General features: G+C 42.2%; 3 protein-coding genes across 4 annotated transcripts; 1 reads left to right on the top strand and 2 right to left on the bottom strand.

The window, feature by feature from the left end:
- Window positions 1–23: 23 nt before the first annotated feature.
- Window positions 24–2400, top strand: LOC133716191 (pentatricopeptide repeat-containing protein At3g51320). Its single transcript, XM_062142915.1, has one exon. It carries the CDS (start codon window positions 105–107, stop codon window positions 1770–1772), a length of 1668 nt encoding a protein of 555 aa, XP_061998899.1. The 5' UTR covers window positions 24–104; the 3' UTR covers window positions 1773–2400.
- Window positions 2401–2638: 238 nt separating this feature from the next.
- On the bottom strand, window positions 2639–3967 carry LOC133716198 (SKP1-like protein 1A). The gene is made up of 2 exons (XM_062142919.1): window positions 3580–3967; window positions 2639–3066 (listed from the first exon to the last, which is right to left on the bottom strand). Exons 1-2 carry the CDS (start codon window positions 3877–3879, stop codon window positions 2893–2895), a joined length of 474 nt encoding a protein of 157 aa, XP_061998903.1. The 5' UTR covers window positions 3880–3967; the 3' UTR covers window positions 2639–2892.
- Window positions 3968–12799: 8832 nt separating this feature from the next.
- Window positions 12800–17742, bottom strand: LOC133716219 (protein MID1-COMPLEMENTING ACTIVITY 1). 2 transcript variants are annotated; one of them, XM_062142941.1, is made up of 9 exons: window positions 17391–17742; window positions 16941–17087; window positions 16427–16859; window positions 15299–15699; window positions 14952–15061; window positions 14114–14185; window positions 13686–13792; window positions 13226–13322; window positions 12800–13077 (listed from the first exon to the last, which is right to left on the bottom strand). In XM_062142941.1, exons 3-9 carry the CDS (start codon window positions 16832–16834, stop codon window positions 13025–13027), a joined length of 1248 nt encoding a protein of 415 aa, XP_061998925.1. In that variant the 5' UTR covers window positions 16835–16859; window positions 16941–17087; window positions 17391–17742; the 3' UTR covers window positions 12800–13024. The 2 variants fall into 2 exon arrangements, with proteins under 2 accessions (XP_061998925.1, XP_061998930.1); XM_062142946.1 differs by having other exon boundaries at window positions 16941–17105.
- Window positions 17743–18924: the final 1182 nt, after the last annotated feature.

Below are 18924 nucleotides of genomic sequence, written 5' to 3' on the forward strand. Positions count from 1 at the left end.
CGCACCGTTTCGTAGAGCCCTCCTAATGCAAAACGACGCGTTTCGTTTTGGATACTCTGAGTCTGATGTGCGTTAATGGCGAAAACCAAGTCAAGCCCAATTGAATGGCACCGCGAGAACTCTTTCTCTTTCGCTTTCGCTCCGTTCTCGCAGAACCCACAAGGCCAAATCTTTATATCTCATCCGCACACTACTACTACTCTTCTTCTTCTTCTCCTTCTCTTAAACCCTCTTTGCTTAACCCCCGTATCTTCTCGGTTCTGGATTCATGTCAGAGCCTGGCCCAGATCACCCAAATGCACGCCCAATTGATCACTTGGGGTCTTTTCGATTCGTTCTGGGCAAGAAAGCTACTCAAGAGCTATTGGGATTATGGCGATATAAATTATACGATTCTGACCTTCAGGTACATTGAAAAGCCTGGTGCTTTCTGCCTCAACACGGTGATTAAGGCTCATTCGGATACCTCAGAGCCGGGTCGGGCTTTGGTGGTCTATTTCGAATGGCTGAGAAGAGGGTTTTCTCCCACCAGCTATAGTTTCGTGCCGCTTTTCGGGGCTTGTAGTCAGTTGGGTGATGTTGAGTGTGGGAGGAAATGCCATGGGCAGGTTTTGAAGCATGGGGTTCAGTCTGTGCTGCCTGTGGGCAACTCTTTGATTCATATGTATTGTTGTTGTGGGAGAGTTGAGCTTGCTAGGAAGGTGTTTGATGAAATGCCTAAGAGAGACGTGGTGTCGTGGAATGCGATTGTGGATGGGTATGCTAGGTTTGGGGATTTGAATGTGGCTCATATGCTGTTTGATGCAATGCCTGAGAGAAATGTGGTTGCTTGGAATGCGTTGCTTGGTGGGTATTGGAAGGGAGGGAAGCCCGGGTGTGCGTTGAAGTTGTTTAGGGATATGGTGGGCATGGGAATGAAGGCTGATAGTACTGCAATGGTGAATATGCTCGCGGCTTGTGGTCGGTCAGCTAGACTGAAAGAAGGAAGATCAGTTCATGGATATCTAATTAGGGCATTCACAGAGTTGAACGTAGTTGTTGAAACGGCTTTGATCGATATGTATTGTAAATGCAAAAGGGTGGAAGTGGCGCGTGTAGTCTTTGGGAGCATGGCATACAGGAACTTCGTTTGCTGGAATGCTATGATTTTGGGGCATTGTTTTGAGGGAAACCCTGAAGATGGACTTAGCCTGTTTAGTGAAATGTTAGGTAGAACAGAGTCAAACGATGGGGAAACCATCCCTGAGAACAGGTTGTCGAGGCCAACCGAAGGCAGAGGGGGAATTCTTCCGGATGAAACTACTTTCATAGGTGTTCTTTGTGCCTGTGCGCGTGCTGGATTGTTAAGAGAAGCCAGAGATTACTTCAGGCAAATGATTAATGTTTTCCATTTAAAGCCCCGGTTTGCACATTATTGGTGCATGGCTAATGTTTATGTTGGTGTGGGGCTAATACAAGAGGCAGAGGAAATGATCAGGAAAATGCCAGAGGTTGCTGAAGATTTGACAAAAGAATCCTTGGCATGGGCTAATGTGCTTGGTTCATGTCGTTTCCAAAAAGATGTTACTGTGGGAGAACAAATTGCAATATCTCTGATTGACATGGAACCTCAAAACATTGCATACTACAGATTGTTGCTGAATGTCTATGCTGCAGCGGGCCGATGGGAGGATGTTGCTTGGGTGAAAGAAATGATGAAAGAAAACAAGCTCAGAAGGCTACCCGGCTGCAATCTTGTAGACCTGAACGAAATAGTTCATAAGAGTTGGTAAATGTTGGCAAGAGGGTACTTACTATATTATGATGAGTCGAGTGGACACAGAGGTTGAGTTTGTTTAGGACTGACTTTCAACAGCAGTGACTGGCTCGAGAGATACTGACAGTTAGTATAATGGACATTCCACAAAAGGCAAAAGAAGATATGGGATGATCCGAACATGTAAGGAATATAGATGGTGGTTCTTGGCACCCTGACTTTACAGGACATTTCACAATGGCAAAAGAAGATGAGATGTTCCATACTGTGCAAGGGCTCTTATAGCTTTTCCTAAAGCGGGATTGATCATGCAAAGAATTGTTTGTATGTTAAGATCTCAACTGATTTTTTGCCTCAGTAATAAAAGTGTTTCTTCATTAGAAGCTTTGGCGATTCGGCGTTCGTGGTTTGGCAACTTTCAAAATGAACGAACGAGCAGCGTCTCTTTGCAATATAAGCTTTCGGGACTCTGGCATGACCACTCTTATTTTTTCCTCTTCTGTAAATGAGTTCAAATTCTTCACTTCTCAGGACCTAAACTAAAAGCTGTCTGAGTGGTTTCTTTTTATTTTTTTGATAAAACTGTCTGAGTGGTTTCTGTGTACAGAGAGTTTAGACTTTTAATGTCATTTTGCAATTCTTCAGTTCAAGATGAACTGATGCATATCTTTCTGATGCTTCTGTTTTCCATTGAAGGATCTAATTTACCATCAATCTTAGAGAGTTCATGTTAAAGGTCTATATTTAGCTTTCTACTTGCACTGCACAGATGCACATTCAAACTCCTGTTCTGTTAAAATCATTAACCTTCGTTGCTTTGACAGCATATACACAGAACCAGAAGCCGAGTTCCAAGCAATTTGGGATCCACTGGGAATAAGATGGCGCAGAGGAAATTCAACAACTTAGGGTAACCAAAAGCATTCAGTAGTACAGTAAATTGACCAGCAGGATTGATAATGGAACAGACCACTACCAATACCAGACTTCGAAGATTTATCTACAATTCAAAGGATTCACGACTTGAATAAAGTGTACTTCAAAACATAAAATGACAGAAGTCAATTGCTTAGCTAGAGTACATAGTAGTAGGTATCATGCCATAAACAACAAAACACCACTGAGATCATCTCCATCTATTCGAATGCCCATTGGTTCTCACGACGCACCTCCTCCTCTTCCTCCGGGGTGAAGTCATTCTTGATATTGAAGGTCTTCCTGATCTCCTCTGGGGTCTTCCCCTTGATCATGTCCGCAACAGTCTGGCATGTCAGGTCCAGCAGATTCTTGATATTCAAGTAGTTTGCAGCCTGTCAATCAATACCAACGTGTAGAAGTGGTAAACCTCCACATAACAGATATTGCAAAATCAATCCACTCCAGAAATCATTCCGAAAATACAACATATATAATGTAGTTGCTGCACAAGCATAAATATAGACCCAACCAACTCAACACCATCTAGTTGAAAGATAACATTGATTACAAATGACAAAACTTAATTTCAATTACGCTATCACATTAACAAACTTCAATTCCATGATTCTATTCGGAAAACTTCATTTCTATCAATCATATCAGCCAAGTCTTCAATTAAGCATACACAGCAAAGTGACTGAATTTAACTTCCAATCAAACTGAGAATCGAAATTCTGAAATTAGAGTCACCGAAGGAAAACCCCCAATTCACTAACCCTAACCCTAAGAGCTCATCAAACAAAATTACGGCCCTAAATCACAATCCCAGACCCAACAAAACTCAATTCCCAATTTCCGAAACCCTAAATCACAAACAGAGAGCGATAAAGATAAGAGAAACGCACCAAGATAAGATCGAAGAGCGTGGCCTGGTCAACCTTAACGAAATCCTGGTCCCATATCTTGAGCTCGTCCTCGGTGACCTTCTCGTCGGGCTTAGCAGCGTCGACGTGTTTCTTACAGTACTCGATTACCTTGGCCAAGATCTTGCTGGTGACGTTGGGGAGAGGAATTCCGTTATCGGCGCAGTCGTCCTCGATCATGTGTTTGATCGTCTGCGACTCCAGAGCGACGGCCTCTTCGACCTCGAAGGACTCGCCGTCGGAGCTCTTCAGGGTGATCTTCTTCGCCGCCGACGACGACATGGTTTCGAAACGACAGCGTTTTGGAGGGTTTCGCTTTTGGAGTGATTGATATTTTGGGGAGGAAACAATAATGATGGCAGAAAGAAAGAGAGAGAGCTGCTAATTTATAAAACAAAGAGGGTTGTACTTGGAGACTTTGGACTGAGGTGACGTATTACGTGTCGGATAGGGATTGGGTGAGACGTGTACTGGAATAGTAAAGAGGAGGTGCGTCCTCAAAAAGGGAAAGGGAATGGTCTCACCCGGTCGCAGCCCCTTCATGTTTATCCAAGTCCTTTTTTCTTTTGGGAAAGTATAACTGTTAAGGAAACTCTTATATGGACGGTTGGGCTCTAATCAGGATTGGAGCTTCTTCTGCCCACCTGGGTGGGCACTCACCTTGGTCTTTTAACAGCACGTGAATTATACGCGCTGTTAGTTTTTGGCGGTCAAGATATTTGTTGAGACGAAGACCAAAAATTATCAACCCAAATTAAGATCGCCAACTACTTCGAACCCAGATCGAATCTGGATGTTGTTGGGTTAGCGAGTCTCCAGAATCCTCCAAAACTTATGAGTCTCCAGATCATCCCCATTCCATGGAAGATTGAGTTAATCCGTCGATCGTTCTCCCAGATCTGGATTTTTGATGGTCTTTGATATAAGAATTTCACATCTGCAAAATTGATTTGATAACTGCAGCTAACTCTGAGATGTAAGAGTGCAAGACATCAATGCTAAAGTCAAATAACACTACTATAAGTGATCGATCAAGTCAAATTCTACCAGCTTTTCACCATATCAATTCAAATTAAAAGTCAATATCATTTACGAAAGTTGCAACAGACCATTGTTGCTTTTATAGATGAAAGCAATATTTCAAATTGAAAATCTATACTAACGAATTGGTATCGCAACTTCTCTGAATCCAATCATCCCCATAAACGTAAACAACCCAGAAAATCCTTCTCATCTTTCTTCAGCAATTGGTTATTTCAGAATCGTACATTCAAACTTCGATCCTACAACACAATTGACATACAACCAAAGAAAAATCCAATCAATTAAGCCGACAATTCGATAGAACCTTTAGTATCTGGTATTCGAACCAGCAAGGATCTGGGTTTTCGATGGTGTTTTGACTTTTGATTGAACCTTTGACTGAACCATTTTTTCTCCCAACTATGTTTTGATTTCTGACGGTGACGGTCGTATTTAGACTAATGACTGAATGGACGGCTCACATGAGTTAGTCGCCTGAAAGTGGCTGGATGTCTGACACGTCAATCGGGTGACCACCCACTTGGGTGGGTAGAAGAATTTTCGGATTTTTTATGGGAGTAAATTGATAATTGAAAGACAGAGAGAAAATTAAGATTCAAACATGATTCATTGATTGAGCCCTCACAGTCACAGGCTGATAGTTACAAGATATATGGATCGAGTCCAATCCATGACAAAAGGAGAAACCACGCAGGACCACAGTAACTCTTGTAACTAATGAAACTAATATTAGGCCTAGCTAGGGATTAATACAAAACATGATTAAGGGTGAGCTTAGCAGGGTTAGTTCTAATAAGTCCCTCTCCCCTTAAGTCGCAAGCCGTCCACGGTTGCCAAACTCCGGAAATCGAGCCATGATGGAATGGGCCTCTTCCCAAGTGGCATCCTCTTTAGGAAGCCCAGTCCATTTGATGAGCCACTGAGTGACGGGCCTCTTTCGCTTTTGGGTGACAGCCATATCCAACACAGTCTCAGGAGTCCAAATTGCCTCACCGTGCTGGTCAAATTGGGGAAGAGTTTGCGACAGAGGCACCGTATCACCAACACGCCTTTTCAACAAAGATACATGGAAGACCGGATGGATCCGGGAAGAAGGAGGCAGCTCCAAGCGATAGGCGACTGTGCCTATGGGTTCCAGGATTTTGAATGGCCCGTAGAAGCTTGGGGAGAGCTTATGGGAGGGGCGCTTGATCACCGATTGTTAGCGGTAGGGGTGGAGTTTCAGAAAGACCCATTCACCCACCGCGAATTCTCTCTCCGTTCTCTGTTTATCAGCTTGTTGTTTCATGTGATTCTGGGCGAGAGACATGTGTTGCTTGATAGCTTGAAGAAGAGAGTCACGATTGCGGAGAGCTAAGTAGACAGCGTGGACCGTCGTGGAACCGGGGAGGTACCGAGCCACCGCCGGCGGAGGAGTGCCGTATAATGCCTGAAATGGCGGCATCTTAATGGTGGAGTGAAAGGTGGTGTTATACCACCATTCAGCCCAATGAAGAAGGCCAAACTAAGAAGATGGTTTATCTGCCACAAAACATCGAAGGTAATGCTCCAGAGATCTATTGACTACCTCCGTTTGCCCGTCAGATTGGGGATGGTAGGCGGAGCTATGGCAGAGCTGGGTCCCCTACAATTTGTAGAATGCTTTCCAGAATTGGCTGAGGAAAACGGGATCGCGATCTGAAACGATCGATTTGGGCATTCCATGCAGGCGAAACACTTCTCTCATGAACACCTCGGCTATCTGTGTGGCTGTGTAAGGATGAGACACAGCGATGAAATGCCCATACTTGGATAGGCGGTCCACCACCACCAGAATGGCGTTCTTCCCCTGAGACAAGGGTAAGCCTTCTACAAAGTCCATGGAAATGTCAACTCAGACATCCTCTGGAACCGGTAGCGGCTATAGGAGGCCGAGTGAATTGATTGATTCATAGTTCTATCTTTGGCACTGATCACAGGCCGAGATGTAAGCTTTGATGTCCTTGCACATTTCAGGCCAGGCGAAACTCCGAGAAAGGCGGATGAAGGTACGCAGATAGCCCGAATGACCGGCGGTAAGTGATGAATGAAATTCATGTAGGACTTTGGACCTCCATTCTGATGATTGAGGAACAAATATCTTGTTTTTGTACAAGAGTCGATCATTGGACAAGGAAAAGCCTTTCTTTGTTGGAAGGCCGACTTTGAGAGCAGTGAGGATGGTCTGGGATTCGGCATCCCTAGAACAAACCTATTGGATTTGCCAGATGCTATCGAAAACCAGAGAGGAGACGGCCTGGATAGCCATATACTCAGGTTTGAGTGAAAGGGTGTCCACCACTGTATTGAGATGCCCAGCCATATACTCAATTTTGTAATCATAGCCAAGGAGCTTTGCCAGCCATTTATGTTGGGATGGAGTGGTGATGCGTTGGTCAAGCAAATGTTTCAAGGTTTGGTGATCCGTGAGGATAGTAAATTGATTGCCGAGAAGATATGGACTCCATTTATCCACGGCATAGAGTAGCGCCAGCATCTCCTTATCATACACCGAGAGAGCTTGATTCTTTGGGGAGAGTGCTTTGCTAAGGTAAGCAACCGGATGCTTTTGTTGTGAGAGTACCACGCCCAATCTGAGGCTACTGGCGTCGGTCTCCACCGTAAAAGGTTTGGAGAATTCGGGCAGAGCGAGGACCGGGGCGGTGGTGACCGCTAGCTTGAGGCAGTGGAAGGCTTCCTCGGCAGCGGGTGTCCAAATGAAATTGTCCACCTTGAGCATGGCAGTCAGGGGTTGGGCTATCAACCCAAAGTGTTGAACAAATCTTTTGTAATAACCCGCTAGCTAGGCCCAAGAAGCCCCTGAGCCCTTTAACTGTTTTGGGCTTGGGCCAATCAATGAAGCACTTGACTTTTTCCGGGTCCACAGAGACCCCTTCAGCAGAAATAATGTGGCCCAAATAATGAACATTGGGCTGTCCAAAAGCACACTTAGCAAGTTTCACCTTCAATTGATGATGATGAAGGAGTTGAAAAAACTCCTTAAGATGATGAATATGGGACTGTAAATCCGGGCTATAAACTAGGATGTCATCAAAGAACACTAACACAAATTTGCGTAAAAATGGTTTAAACACATAATTCATTAGTGCTTGAAAAGTGGAAGGGGCATTAGAGAGACCAAATGGCATTACCACAAATTCATAATGGCCTTCATGTGTGCGGAACGCGGTTTTGGGGATGTCTTCCTCCTTCATCCGGATTTGATGATAGCCCGACCTCAAATCCAACTTTGAAAAATACTTGGAGCCATGAAGTTTATCAAGAAGCTCATCGACCACGGGGATAGGGAATCTATCCTTAATGGTGGCGGCATTGAAAGAACATTAATCCACACAAAACCTCCAAGTGCCCTCCTTTTTTCTCATCAAAAGGACCGGCGAAGAAAACGGACTACTACTTGGGCGGATTATGCCGCTAGTAAGCATTTCTTGGACTTGGGCCTCTAATTCCAGATATTTAGGAGTGTGCGTAGCGATAGGGCCTCACATTGATTGGGTTGGTGTTGGGCATGAGCGGAATTTGATGATCAACAGCTCGTTGGGGGGACAGGCCCGTGGGTGGGTTGAACAAATATTCAAACTTGGATAAGAGCACTTGAATGTCTGGGTGATGGGCCTGGGACTTAGTGACTAGTGGGCTGGATAGAGGCGGCAGAGGGTCCAAATGGTCAACAGGAACCAAGGCCATGAAGGCCTGTTGGTCCAGTTGACGCGGTTTTTTGGTCATACCCTGCAGGACATGGCATTTTCCATTCGCAGTGAAGATCATCACTTTTTCAAAGAAGTGTCATCCAATGAATCCCAAAGTATCAAGCCATTGGGCTCCAAGCAGTAAGTCGCAGCCGGGCGCCGGCATGAGGAAGAAGGACTCGGTGAACTGGTAGCTCTGGATGGAGACAGTGACATCGACAACCTGGCCGGATGGTGAGAGGTGGTGGCCGGAAGCAGCTGTGAATTGGAGATTGGAGGCAGGTGTAATGGCCAAGCCCAATCTTTTGGCCACCGAAGGGTTCAAGAAATTCATCACTGACCCGCGACGAAGATGTCGATCGATTGGTTGTTGACGACCCCGGTGAATCTCATCATGTCTCCCAATTTGGTGTTAATGATGGCATGTAAGGGAAGAAGACTCTCAGCATCCATGTTTGACTCCTCGAATTGAGGTTCTAGAGAGGAAGGTGGGTCCTCTACCGAAGCGGCACCTTCAAGTATTGCTAAGATAGGCTTTTTGCACACATGGGTCTCACTCCATTGTTCATCGCACGTGAAGCATAAGCCTCGAGCGCGCCTTGCCTGTTGGTTGTTGGTGGACCAACGTCGAGCTGGATACTCTGATTGAGGTTTTTGGCTAGTACTGCTTTGGGCATAGCTTGGTGCGGTATGGACAGAGGGAGATGAGCAGGGTCGGCTACAGGTTTGGCTAATAGTGGATGGGGCAACTGATGGGTCGTTGGTGTGATGTGACCTGTGAGAATGGTACCATGGAACTGATCGTTGGTTTCTGTTGGATCGGATGTCAGCTAGCTTAGATTCAAATCTGCGAGCTAGTCGTTGGGCATAAGCTAGTGAACGAGGTTCAAGGGCCATGACGTCATTGCGAACCTCCGATTTGAGGCCACCTAGGAAGATGGGAAGGAGATCGGCGTCTGACCACTCTGGTTCTCTGCACGATAATTTGGTAAATTCCGTGATGAATTCTTCAACAGAAGAAGTTTGTTGGAGATGGGACAGGGATGCCTTGAAGTCATCTGAATTGCCTGCACCAAAGTGCTCCATGAATGCCCCTACGAACCACTCCCAAGAAGCTGTAGGGTTGCGTTGTTCGAAGGAGTTCATCCACATGGATGCATCGGACCCGAAGTGGGAGGCAATGGTGGAGATGCGCTCGTGGTCCGGAATGTGTTGAGAGCGGAGATAGCGCTCCACCATGGCAAACCAGCCAACAGCATCCTAGCCCGTGAAGCGAGGTAGATCAACCTTAGGAGGTCGGAAGGTGTGGTGTTCTGGGTAAAATTGGTTGGCCATTCGGTGCTGGTAAGGAGGTGGTGGTAAATGACTCTTGGGTCCGGTGCTGCAGTTGTTTGTGGGAGCGTAGCGATGATGGTAGAGAATTGTGGTGGTATGGTTTGTGTCATGGAATGGTTTGGAAGGGGAGCAGATAGTGGAAGACATGCAACTAAGGTGGAGGGAGTGGGAAAAGGTTGGGTGGTTCCCTGAGTTGTCCATGGTGTAGATGAAGGGGGTAGGGAGCCAAATGTGATTCGGGGCACCATATGCGGTGTCGAAGGGTATTGGGGAGCTGCCGAGGTAGTTAGAGTTGGTGAGGATGGTGAGAGGAATCCCACAGAAGTTTGTGGTGTAGAGGGACCAGCAGAGGCCATGGTGGAGGTGGTAGCTGTGGTGCCTTGGGCTAAGTTGGACAGAAGGGTCTGTTGCAGGGCAGCAAACTGGTGAGCCATAAGGGTTTGGCTTCTGGCTGTAGCCTCGATGGACGTTTGGAGGTCATCAGTTTGAGACTAAAGGGTGTTGACAGAGGCTTGGAAGGTAGCTATTTGGTCAGTGGATAGGGCTGTGGCAGGGGTGGATGGTGGACGGGGTGGGGTGGGGTGGGTGCTCTTGGCGGGGTAAAGGCAGTGAGGGAGGGTGCTGAAGTTTGAAGCCCCTCATGGAAACCTTCTCTGATACCAGATGATGGGAGCAAACTGATAATTGAAAGACAAAGAGAAAATTAAGATTCAAACATGATTCATTGATTGAGCCCTCACAGGCTAATAGTTACAAGATATATGGATTGAGTCCAATCCATGACAAAAGGAGAAGTGGCGACATGTGTCACGCAGGACCACAGTAACTCTTGTAACTAATGAAACTAATATTAGGCCTAGGGATTAATACAAAACATGATTAAGGGTGAGCTTAGCAGGGTTAGTTGACTTAGTTCTAACAATTTTTTAATTAAATGGTTGTGAGACCCACTTTCCATCATATTTCGGTAAATCAACCGTTAGATGTTTAGATATTTATGAGTATATCATTTTTACAAATTTTCAACCAAACGATTATGAATACCTTAACGATTTTCAATTTGGTTAAAAATTTACATAAGTGATCTACTCATGAATATCTAAATATCTAACGGTTGATTTGCTGATATCCTTTAAAAGTCTTCATTAGAAAAATAGGTCTCACAACCGTTAATTAGAAAGTCCTCACTTTAAAAGTCCTCATTAGAGTCTCTCCAATTTTTGGTATCATTTGCTGATATCCTTCAAAATGTCACGTGATAGGGTTGAGTCATCGGAGGCCGGCAACCGTGGAGTGAGGAGTGGGTGGTGGTGGTAGAGGCAGAGTGTATCAAAAATGTGTGGAGATCAAGTTGGTTGTGGATGTATTAGGGTTTAGAGGTGAAGCATTGACCAATTTGCTCGATCTTTATGAGCTTATTTGCTTGGTTAGCGTACAGCATGTGGAACCAAAAAAAGTGTTATGGTTGTGAACCAAAGCATTTTCCAATAACATTTTTAGCATGGCGGAAAAGAATGTTATAATCTCAAAGAAACTGATAGCATAATTGCAAGTAAAGTATCTAAGCTCATTTTCATGGCATTTGTTAATATAAACTAGTCTGCAATCACATGCTCTACATGTACGAAAAAATTTTCGTTATTAAAAAAAAATAGAAAAGTGAGTAGTTATTGCAGAAAAATAGATTCAGTGATAGTTATTGCAGAGAGAAAAGTGGGGTTGTGGAATCATTTCTTTTTAATTTTCTTAATAAAAATCTATTTTATAATTGTCCTATTTATCCTTCTAATTTAATTTATTCTCAATTTTTTTTAATCTTTCAGGGTTAAATCTGTCAAAAATTTTAATTTTGGCTAACAAAGCATATTCTCTTAATAATATTATAGATGATCCGGTATCATTGAACTCTTATTTTCTCTCTTTGCTTAGGTTTTAGCTCCAAAAAAGTCGGAGTCAAAACTTGGGTTTCTTCGTGCGGTGGTTTCCCTCGTCCGGCGGCGCCCCAGCGCCGATAAAGGCTCTGCCTAGTCGGAGTATGGTGGCCGCAGCTGGGCGGGGATGTAGTTGCTTTGGGCGTGGTGTCGTGTGGCATCTCTTTTGCTTCCATATGGTGACGGCGGCGGTTCATGGAGCACGATGGTGGACAAGGAGACAAGGATTCAACGGTTGGGCTTCTCTGATCTTGATGCGTGGTGGCTATGGTTGGTGGAGCGGTGATCAGTGTCGATGGTCAGTTGACCATGGATGGGGACAGTGGTATGTTGGTGATAGTCAGGCCCTATGGCAAAGGGTTGATGGCTGGGTGAGTGGAGGGCGGTGGTGGCCTGGAGATGAGAAGATCAGCTGGGCAATTCTTGGTTTTCTGATGATTGCTCTTAGGCTGGTGTCGGAGCTTTGGGGAAAGAAAGGAGAGGGCTGCGGCTGGTTCTTATTCTTTATTGGGGTTTTAGTTTTTGTTAGGGTTTTTTGGTTAGGGTTAATAAGTCCCCACTATCTTGAGCTGGGGTTGGTTTATTTTGTGGTGCCATGGTTATGGTGTCATACCCGGGGACGATTAGGTTTATGTTCGGTTTATTCTTGTTGTCAATATGCTGACATGCGATCCTTGCACGTGGTCTTGGCTTTTTTGAGACACAGTGTCGAAGAGGACGTAGTCTCTCATGCTGTTGATTACAAGATTTTACTGAGAACCTCGGGTAAATTTAGTCTAAGTAGCCTTGAAAATTGGTGTATTACAGTTATAGTTGAGCCCCTATCAGCTCATGGTACCTGTAACTGTCTTTTCTTGGGGTTTTGGTCTATATCCCCCCAAATGTATGGTTTTGGTGATTGAATGAAAGTACTTTTTCTCTCCAAAAAAAAAAAAAATGATCCGGTATCATTTTTATTTAGCAGTTATCTGGTAACATTGTATATTTTTGGTCGATCTGAAGGTGTACCAAAAGCCCTGGGGTCTAAGGTCAACTTCCATAATAAATAAAACAAGATTATGTGATCATTTTCTATATATAGGAGCAAACTTTAAGCAACCCACAAATGTGGATCCATATTCCATAGCCAGCCAAGAGCGAGTAAATGCAATCACATAAAACCAATTGGTTAAGTCAAACACTTATATACTATTTTTCGTATCCTTGCAAGAAAGTCTATGATACACAGGGTCATGACTCTTAAGAAATAAAGAACAAAGAGCTAATTTACATACGAGTAAATTTTGACGACACATAAATTCCCCGCATAAGTTTCAGTGGCAACTAGCCATTACCTCTACATATGGTCTACATGAATCTCAAAACACTGAATAGTGCTTGAATTATCGCTTAGGATTCCATGTATTGTGAGGGTGGAGGGCTAATTTTTGTCTTCTCAGGACCTGCAGGATGGTTTCATATCAAACAATTAGCATATTGGTGCAGAAGTAGTGATCAATCTGAGATTAGATTTCTCAATACTGTGTTACATACAAGATTAAAGACGAGGTTCAAGAAAAGATACAAAGTTCAAAACATGGAACCACGTACCATATGCCATCCCACGTATTTCGACTTCTCGCCATTCTTGGACAAGGGCACAGCAGCAACACATAAAATGTGAAAGGAAATCATCAATGAAGCCTCCCTGCCAAAGCAAGAAATAAGAAAGACTATAGTGGAGGATAGTGATTAAATGCATCATTGCTGGGTCATATGATAATAGCATGTCAGTTGTGTGGATTTATCCACAGTCAAATCTTTTGCAGTGATATGATCATACCGTTTATATAGTTCAAATGCTGAGATCTATGTATGTTTTAACACTTGAGAGCAATGATCTATATTTTCTTTCAAATTACGAGCCGCATCCAACAGAGGTGAATGATCAGAATGGATGTATGTCATGTCTCATAATGCATACAGCCCACGAGATCCATAGTTCCATACCATGCAGTGGGAGGACACTGAGATTTTATTTTTGAAGTGCAGGAAATGGGAAAGGAATTACCGAGATATTCAACGTCTTGCGAAGTTTCCTTCTAATGCAGCATGTGTAGCAACAGCACGACAGTACTAGCGAATACGCCATCAATTCATTACATGCTTCAGCTGAAGCTGTTAATCATCAGGAAAATAATATAAAATCAGCAGCCATGTGTAGAATGTGAAGCTTGCAGCATTGCATTTCTACAGTAGAAAGAGGAAGTAATGGAACAACAGGCTGCTTTGTGTTATATACTCCACAAGCCATCAATATTTCAGTAGATGCATTGGGAATTTGGGATGTGGTCTGATTTTTACACACTCCTAATCTATCCTGTGTACAACCCCATTATTGTTAGCCTGATACATATTGTTTAACCATTCTCAAAGCTTATATGATACCTTCATAGTTTATAGTTTAAAATTAAGTGCAGAAGTCCAGAACCAACTTACACATGTGCCTGTTAGTTGCCACAGTAGCAATTTTTGAAAATGTCCCACAAGGATAGAAGAATGTCTTGAAACCTGCAAAACAAATGACCGGCTTAGGTGAATGGAATTATTATATCATACAGAGAACAATTTTCCCATTGAGCACTTGAAATAGAGGATAGTTTTAGTGCATTGTGTCATATGATGCACTTAACCCCAACCCTGACCACATATATTCATAAATACACATCACTTGAACTTACTTTGAGCCTAGACTCATGAAAAAACCTATCCCAGATCAAATAAATCTTACACAAGCATTTTCATGTGCATTGGTAAATGGGAGTTCAAGAAAAATTGTGTTTTAGTCATTTTCTCCATGTATTAGAATAAAATGCGTGAAAAACAAATGAGCTAGCAAGATACCTCCGTGGTTTAGAGTCATATATTCAGAGGAGAAGAAGTTAGACAATTGTATGACATATATTTTGAGTTCACTCATTCTGTACAAAAATCAGAGACAGCAGACTATGGAAACTGACTCTCCAGAATCCAACAAGCTATGTGAAGTAACTAATGCACATATTTCCCCTTTGGACTGAATGGCATGATTTCAACAGAATCTATTCTAACCCTATCTACCACCCCTTGATGACCTGAGGCAACGGTCAAGAGCAAAGACAATGTATGATCTCGCAGAAAAAGAAACCCAAATTTCCCGTTATTGTTGTTCAAGAGCTCATATAGGATTAAAAAGCACATCAAACGTACAAGGAAAATTAAAGTCAGACTAATGAAATTAAATTACCCTGATTATCAGCTTAATCCACTTCTTGACTAAAAGCGAGAAAGAACTTACACAAAGATGGCTCCGAGCAACAACCTAGAAGATCAGTATTCCATTCTTCATGGTAATGTGAACCTCTATTTGACAACAGATCATGTCCAGAAGAGACTGAAGATGTGTTTCTGCAGAAGAAGAAAAAAACGGCATCAAGAAACAGAAATATATGAAATCCATTCATCAGCAAAATCGAAAAGGGGAATTATTTGACATTTTGATGTTGAGTAAAAACGAGATTGAAAATGGCATTAATAGCATCATAATTATATTCAACAATTGCAACACCAATATTTTGTATGTGCTATCAAAGTATCAAGACTGCATAGAAATTACAGATGTACTAAAATCAACAGAAAACTAACCTAGAAATGTGAGGTTGACTCTTCTTGTAGTTTTTTTCATCAGATGAATGTTCTTTCGCACTATTGACATCTGAATGATTCTGCTCGAATTTCTTCTGATTTTTTTCAGGGGAAGAGTTTGCAGCTACAGTTTCAGTCACTTCTATCAAACGCTGAATCACTTCACATTGAGTCACATCATAAGTAGATTGCGACCGTTGTAGTTCAAGTTGAAGTTTTTCATTTTCCTTCTCAAGCGCCTTGCAAAAAGGCAAGTTTGGATAGGAGCACGAAAGCGTTTTCTTCAACACTACAGTATCGTTTTTACAGGGATCTGGTTTAAGGATCACATCGTGCACCTTCCTGTCCTCTTCATCCAATGTGTACTCACGTTGATCCAGTTCAATGTCTTCCAGTCTCTCCTGTGGTTTGAGAGAAGAATGAATGAACTAAAATCAGGCTAAACTGTTATAAAGTGCAGAAATAGCCAAACTGTTGGTATTGTAAGCAAATAAGAGTTATAGTGTTAAATGTATTACATATAAAAGTTAAACAAACTACAGATTATCAGATCTTTTTTTTTTTTTTTTTGAAATGGAATTCTCGGATTTAATTATAGAGCTTAGATTCAGTTATTCATTATCTCAGAAACTGCCAATCAAGGTGCATTGTCCAATCATGTTGAGAAATATCAGTGAAACCAAAAGTCATAGCAACAAGATGATAGGAAAACTTCGAGAAGCTTCACACAACCTACTCTCCATCACTTAATTCTTCATCAAGATGCTGAAACACCCAACCTACTCGAAAATTCACAGCAAGTCTGTCACTCAACGTCTTAATAAACTGACACTTAAAACTAAAACTCTAAGTAGACTAGACCTCCTAGCTACCTACTCACAGTAATCCGTCTCTGACTCTGCAACTACCCAACCACTGAGTAAATTGGACTTGCAATAAAGAAGTAAAGCATAATTTTCAAGTTATCTAAATGGCAATCCAATACGTTTCTGAGAGTCTACAACTCTACATAGATACTTTGCTTAGAGGGCAAACCTGTTAAAAACAGTGGATGGCAGGTAATCACCTAAAAATAAAATAAAATGAAGAGCAGGAACAAACAATTAAAAAAAAAAAAAAAATCAATACCCTGACTCGAGCATTATCCACTAGAGTAATTAAAGGCACAAGCTTCAAGTATCTATCAATTTCATTCTGAGCCTTCCTGAACTGGTACACGATGTTCCATCCCATTGCAAGCAGATACAAATAGCTCCGGTCCTGGCAGCTGTTGACCAAAATGTATGACCTCCTCAGAGCCTCCTCCAGCTGCTCCAACGGCTCTCGAGTCTCTGGATACCTCTTGAGCTCCGAGATCTTGAGTTGCTCCAATAAATTCCCGATCAGCTTCAGATGCTGCGCAAATTGCCTGCAGTTCTTCTTGTGCATTCTCGCCGTGGCCGCCGCCTTCACGATCATTCCGATCAGCTTCACGGCGTCCAGCCCCGTCAACTGAGCCACATTGGCAATATCCCCGAAGTGGTCCCATGACGCCATTTTCGCCTCTCAAAACCTTCAAACGCTACAGAGATAGCACTTTCACTATAATCACTGAGATTTGACTTTAATATAGACCAAAATTAAGCTTTAAAACAACACTTACTCTGTAAACGTTGCAAATTCCGGCAAATTTATGCTTTCAGGCCGGATCAGAAGCTCCTTCGCCGGAAGAAAACGTCGAAAATTGCATTTCCTACAGAGATCTTCAGCAATCTGAGCTTTATAACACTTGAGAGCTAGCACATTTAAACTGCAGCCAAACAAGAAGCTGAGAAAATCAGATAACGAAATCTTCAATTCTTCATGCTTTACGCTTCTTGACTCGCTTTTCAACGCTGAATTAAACAAAGCCGAAAAGAAAAGGAAAAAAAAAAAGAAAAAAGACATAGACAAAAGAAATCCGTTGTTTGCTTTATCCCTTCAACAAGAAAAATCATAAACAAAAATATCCACCGCCGTCACCTCGCCGGAATCTTCAGAAGAGAATATGCAAATTTCGCTCAAAAAAAAAAAAAAAAAAGCAAAATGAGAGTGAGGCGAGTGAGAGTTTTACCTTTTTTCTTCTTTGCTGTAAATTTTCTGAAATCCTTGGGGTTTGGGTTGTTTTTTATTGCATGAAACTGGAAGAAAAGTTAAAGAGGAGGCATCGGAGTGCGAGCAGCGCAGGGCATTGCTTTGCGGGCACGAGTTTCTTCTTCTTCCTGCTCCCTCCTCTCTGTGGACTTCGGAAGATTTTGAGCAGAGAGAAAAAGCAAAGAGAGAGAGAGGTGTGAAAACTACCACTCACTCACTCTATATCCTCCATCCTCTTCTTCATCCCAATTTTCTATGTTAGAAAAGGCTTCGGTGTAATTTGTCCCCGTGTTGTTTTGCAGGAAAGAGTTGCTCTTTGGCCTCCAGTGCACACGCCACGCCAGAGAAGGTGGTGCAGGGAATTTAGATTACGCATTTACCCTTGCTTCGGTTTTGATTTTACGACAGTGCCAACTACCTTTTGGCCGACGGTAACGGCGTCATTACTTGTTTACTTCCAAAAAAGTAAAAACTTTTGGAAGGTTTGGTGAGTTTTTACCTGCTTTTCTTTTACTTTTTTTTAACCTACTTTCAAAATTTACATGAACACCACTTTAAATCGTAAATTAATTTTCTCACTATTAATTAGACAAAAGTGATTGATGTTCATAGTGTTTGGTCCACATTATTGTAAGAGAATTGTCATATATGACTTCGTCGGACAATTGAGCCCAAAATTTTTCATATGCGTGCATCGTGTGGTACTGTAATTCTTACTAAAATGTTGTGACTATTGTAACTCTTGCATTTGTAATGGAAAAATAGAGTCTTACTTTATCAAAGTCAAAAAAGGTAACACATTCACCTAGAAGATACAATTACAAACAGTCTACAATCTCATAGTATTGAAAAAAAAAATCTACAATTTTAAAACATTTTTCTTTCTGGTTATATTTAAAACATATATTTCTTGTGGAACATGTTTTGGGAATAATCTATGTAGACTTGTTTAAATTATATTTCATTGGACCTCTATCAAATTTGGAAACATGCTATATTAAAAACAAGCTACTCTTCATCTTCATCTTGACCTCCCAAATTTTAGATATAGTAAAAAAATTATGTCTCCTTTCAAAAAAAAAAAATTATGTCTTAAACTCTTAACACATTATCTTGATCGATATTAAGGATTACAAATTTGTTTAAGGTCATCACGATTTATCTTTCTTTTTTAAACAAATTTTCTTTTTAACAATTTTTTTTTTTAACATAGTCACGATCTATCTAATTTGTTGGGGTCGGTTTTTGATATTCTAATTGTGCAAATACTTGGAGTACGGGGGGGCCAGGGGTGGAGCCAGAATTTTTTTTCAGGTAAGGCAAGACAATGGCAGAAGGGGAAGAGAGGAAAATTAGAGGGAAGCTATAGATTATGGAGGCAATTATGAAGATTTTGCCCTGTTTTTGCCCAATTTCTGCCATTTTCTTCCCCAATTCACCTTGATTTTGCTCAATTTCTGCCATTTTCACATACATTGCCTACACCAAATTAGTGTAAACTCAAAAACTCAGTC

Source organism: Rosa rugosa, chromosome 1 (genome assembly GCF_958449725.1).
Source record: "Rosa rugosa chromosome 1, drRosRugo1.1, whole genome shotgun sequence".
NCBI lineage: Eukaryota > Viridiplantae > Streptophyta > Magnoliopsida > Rosales > Rosaceae > Rosa > Rosa rugosa.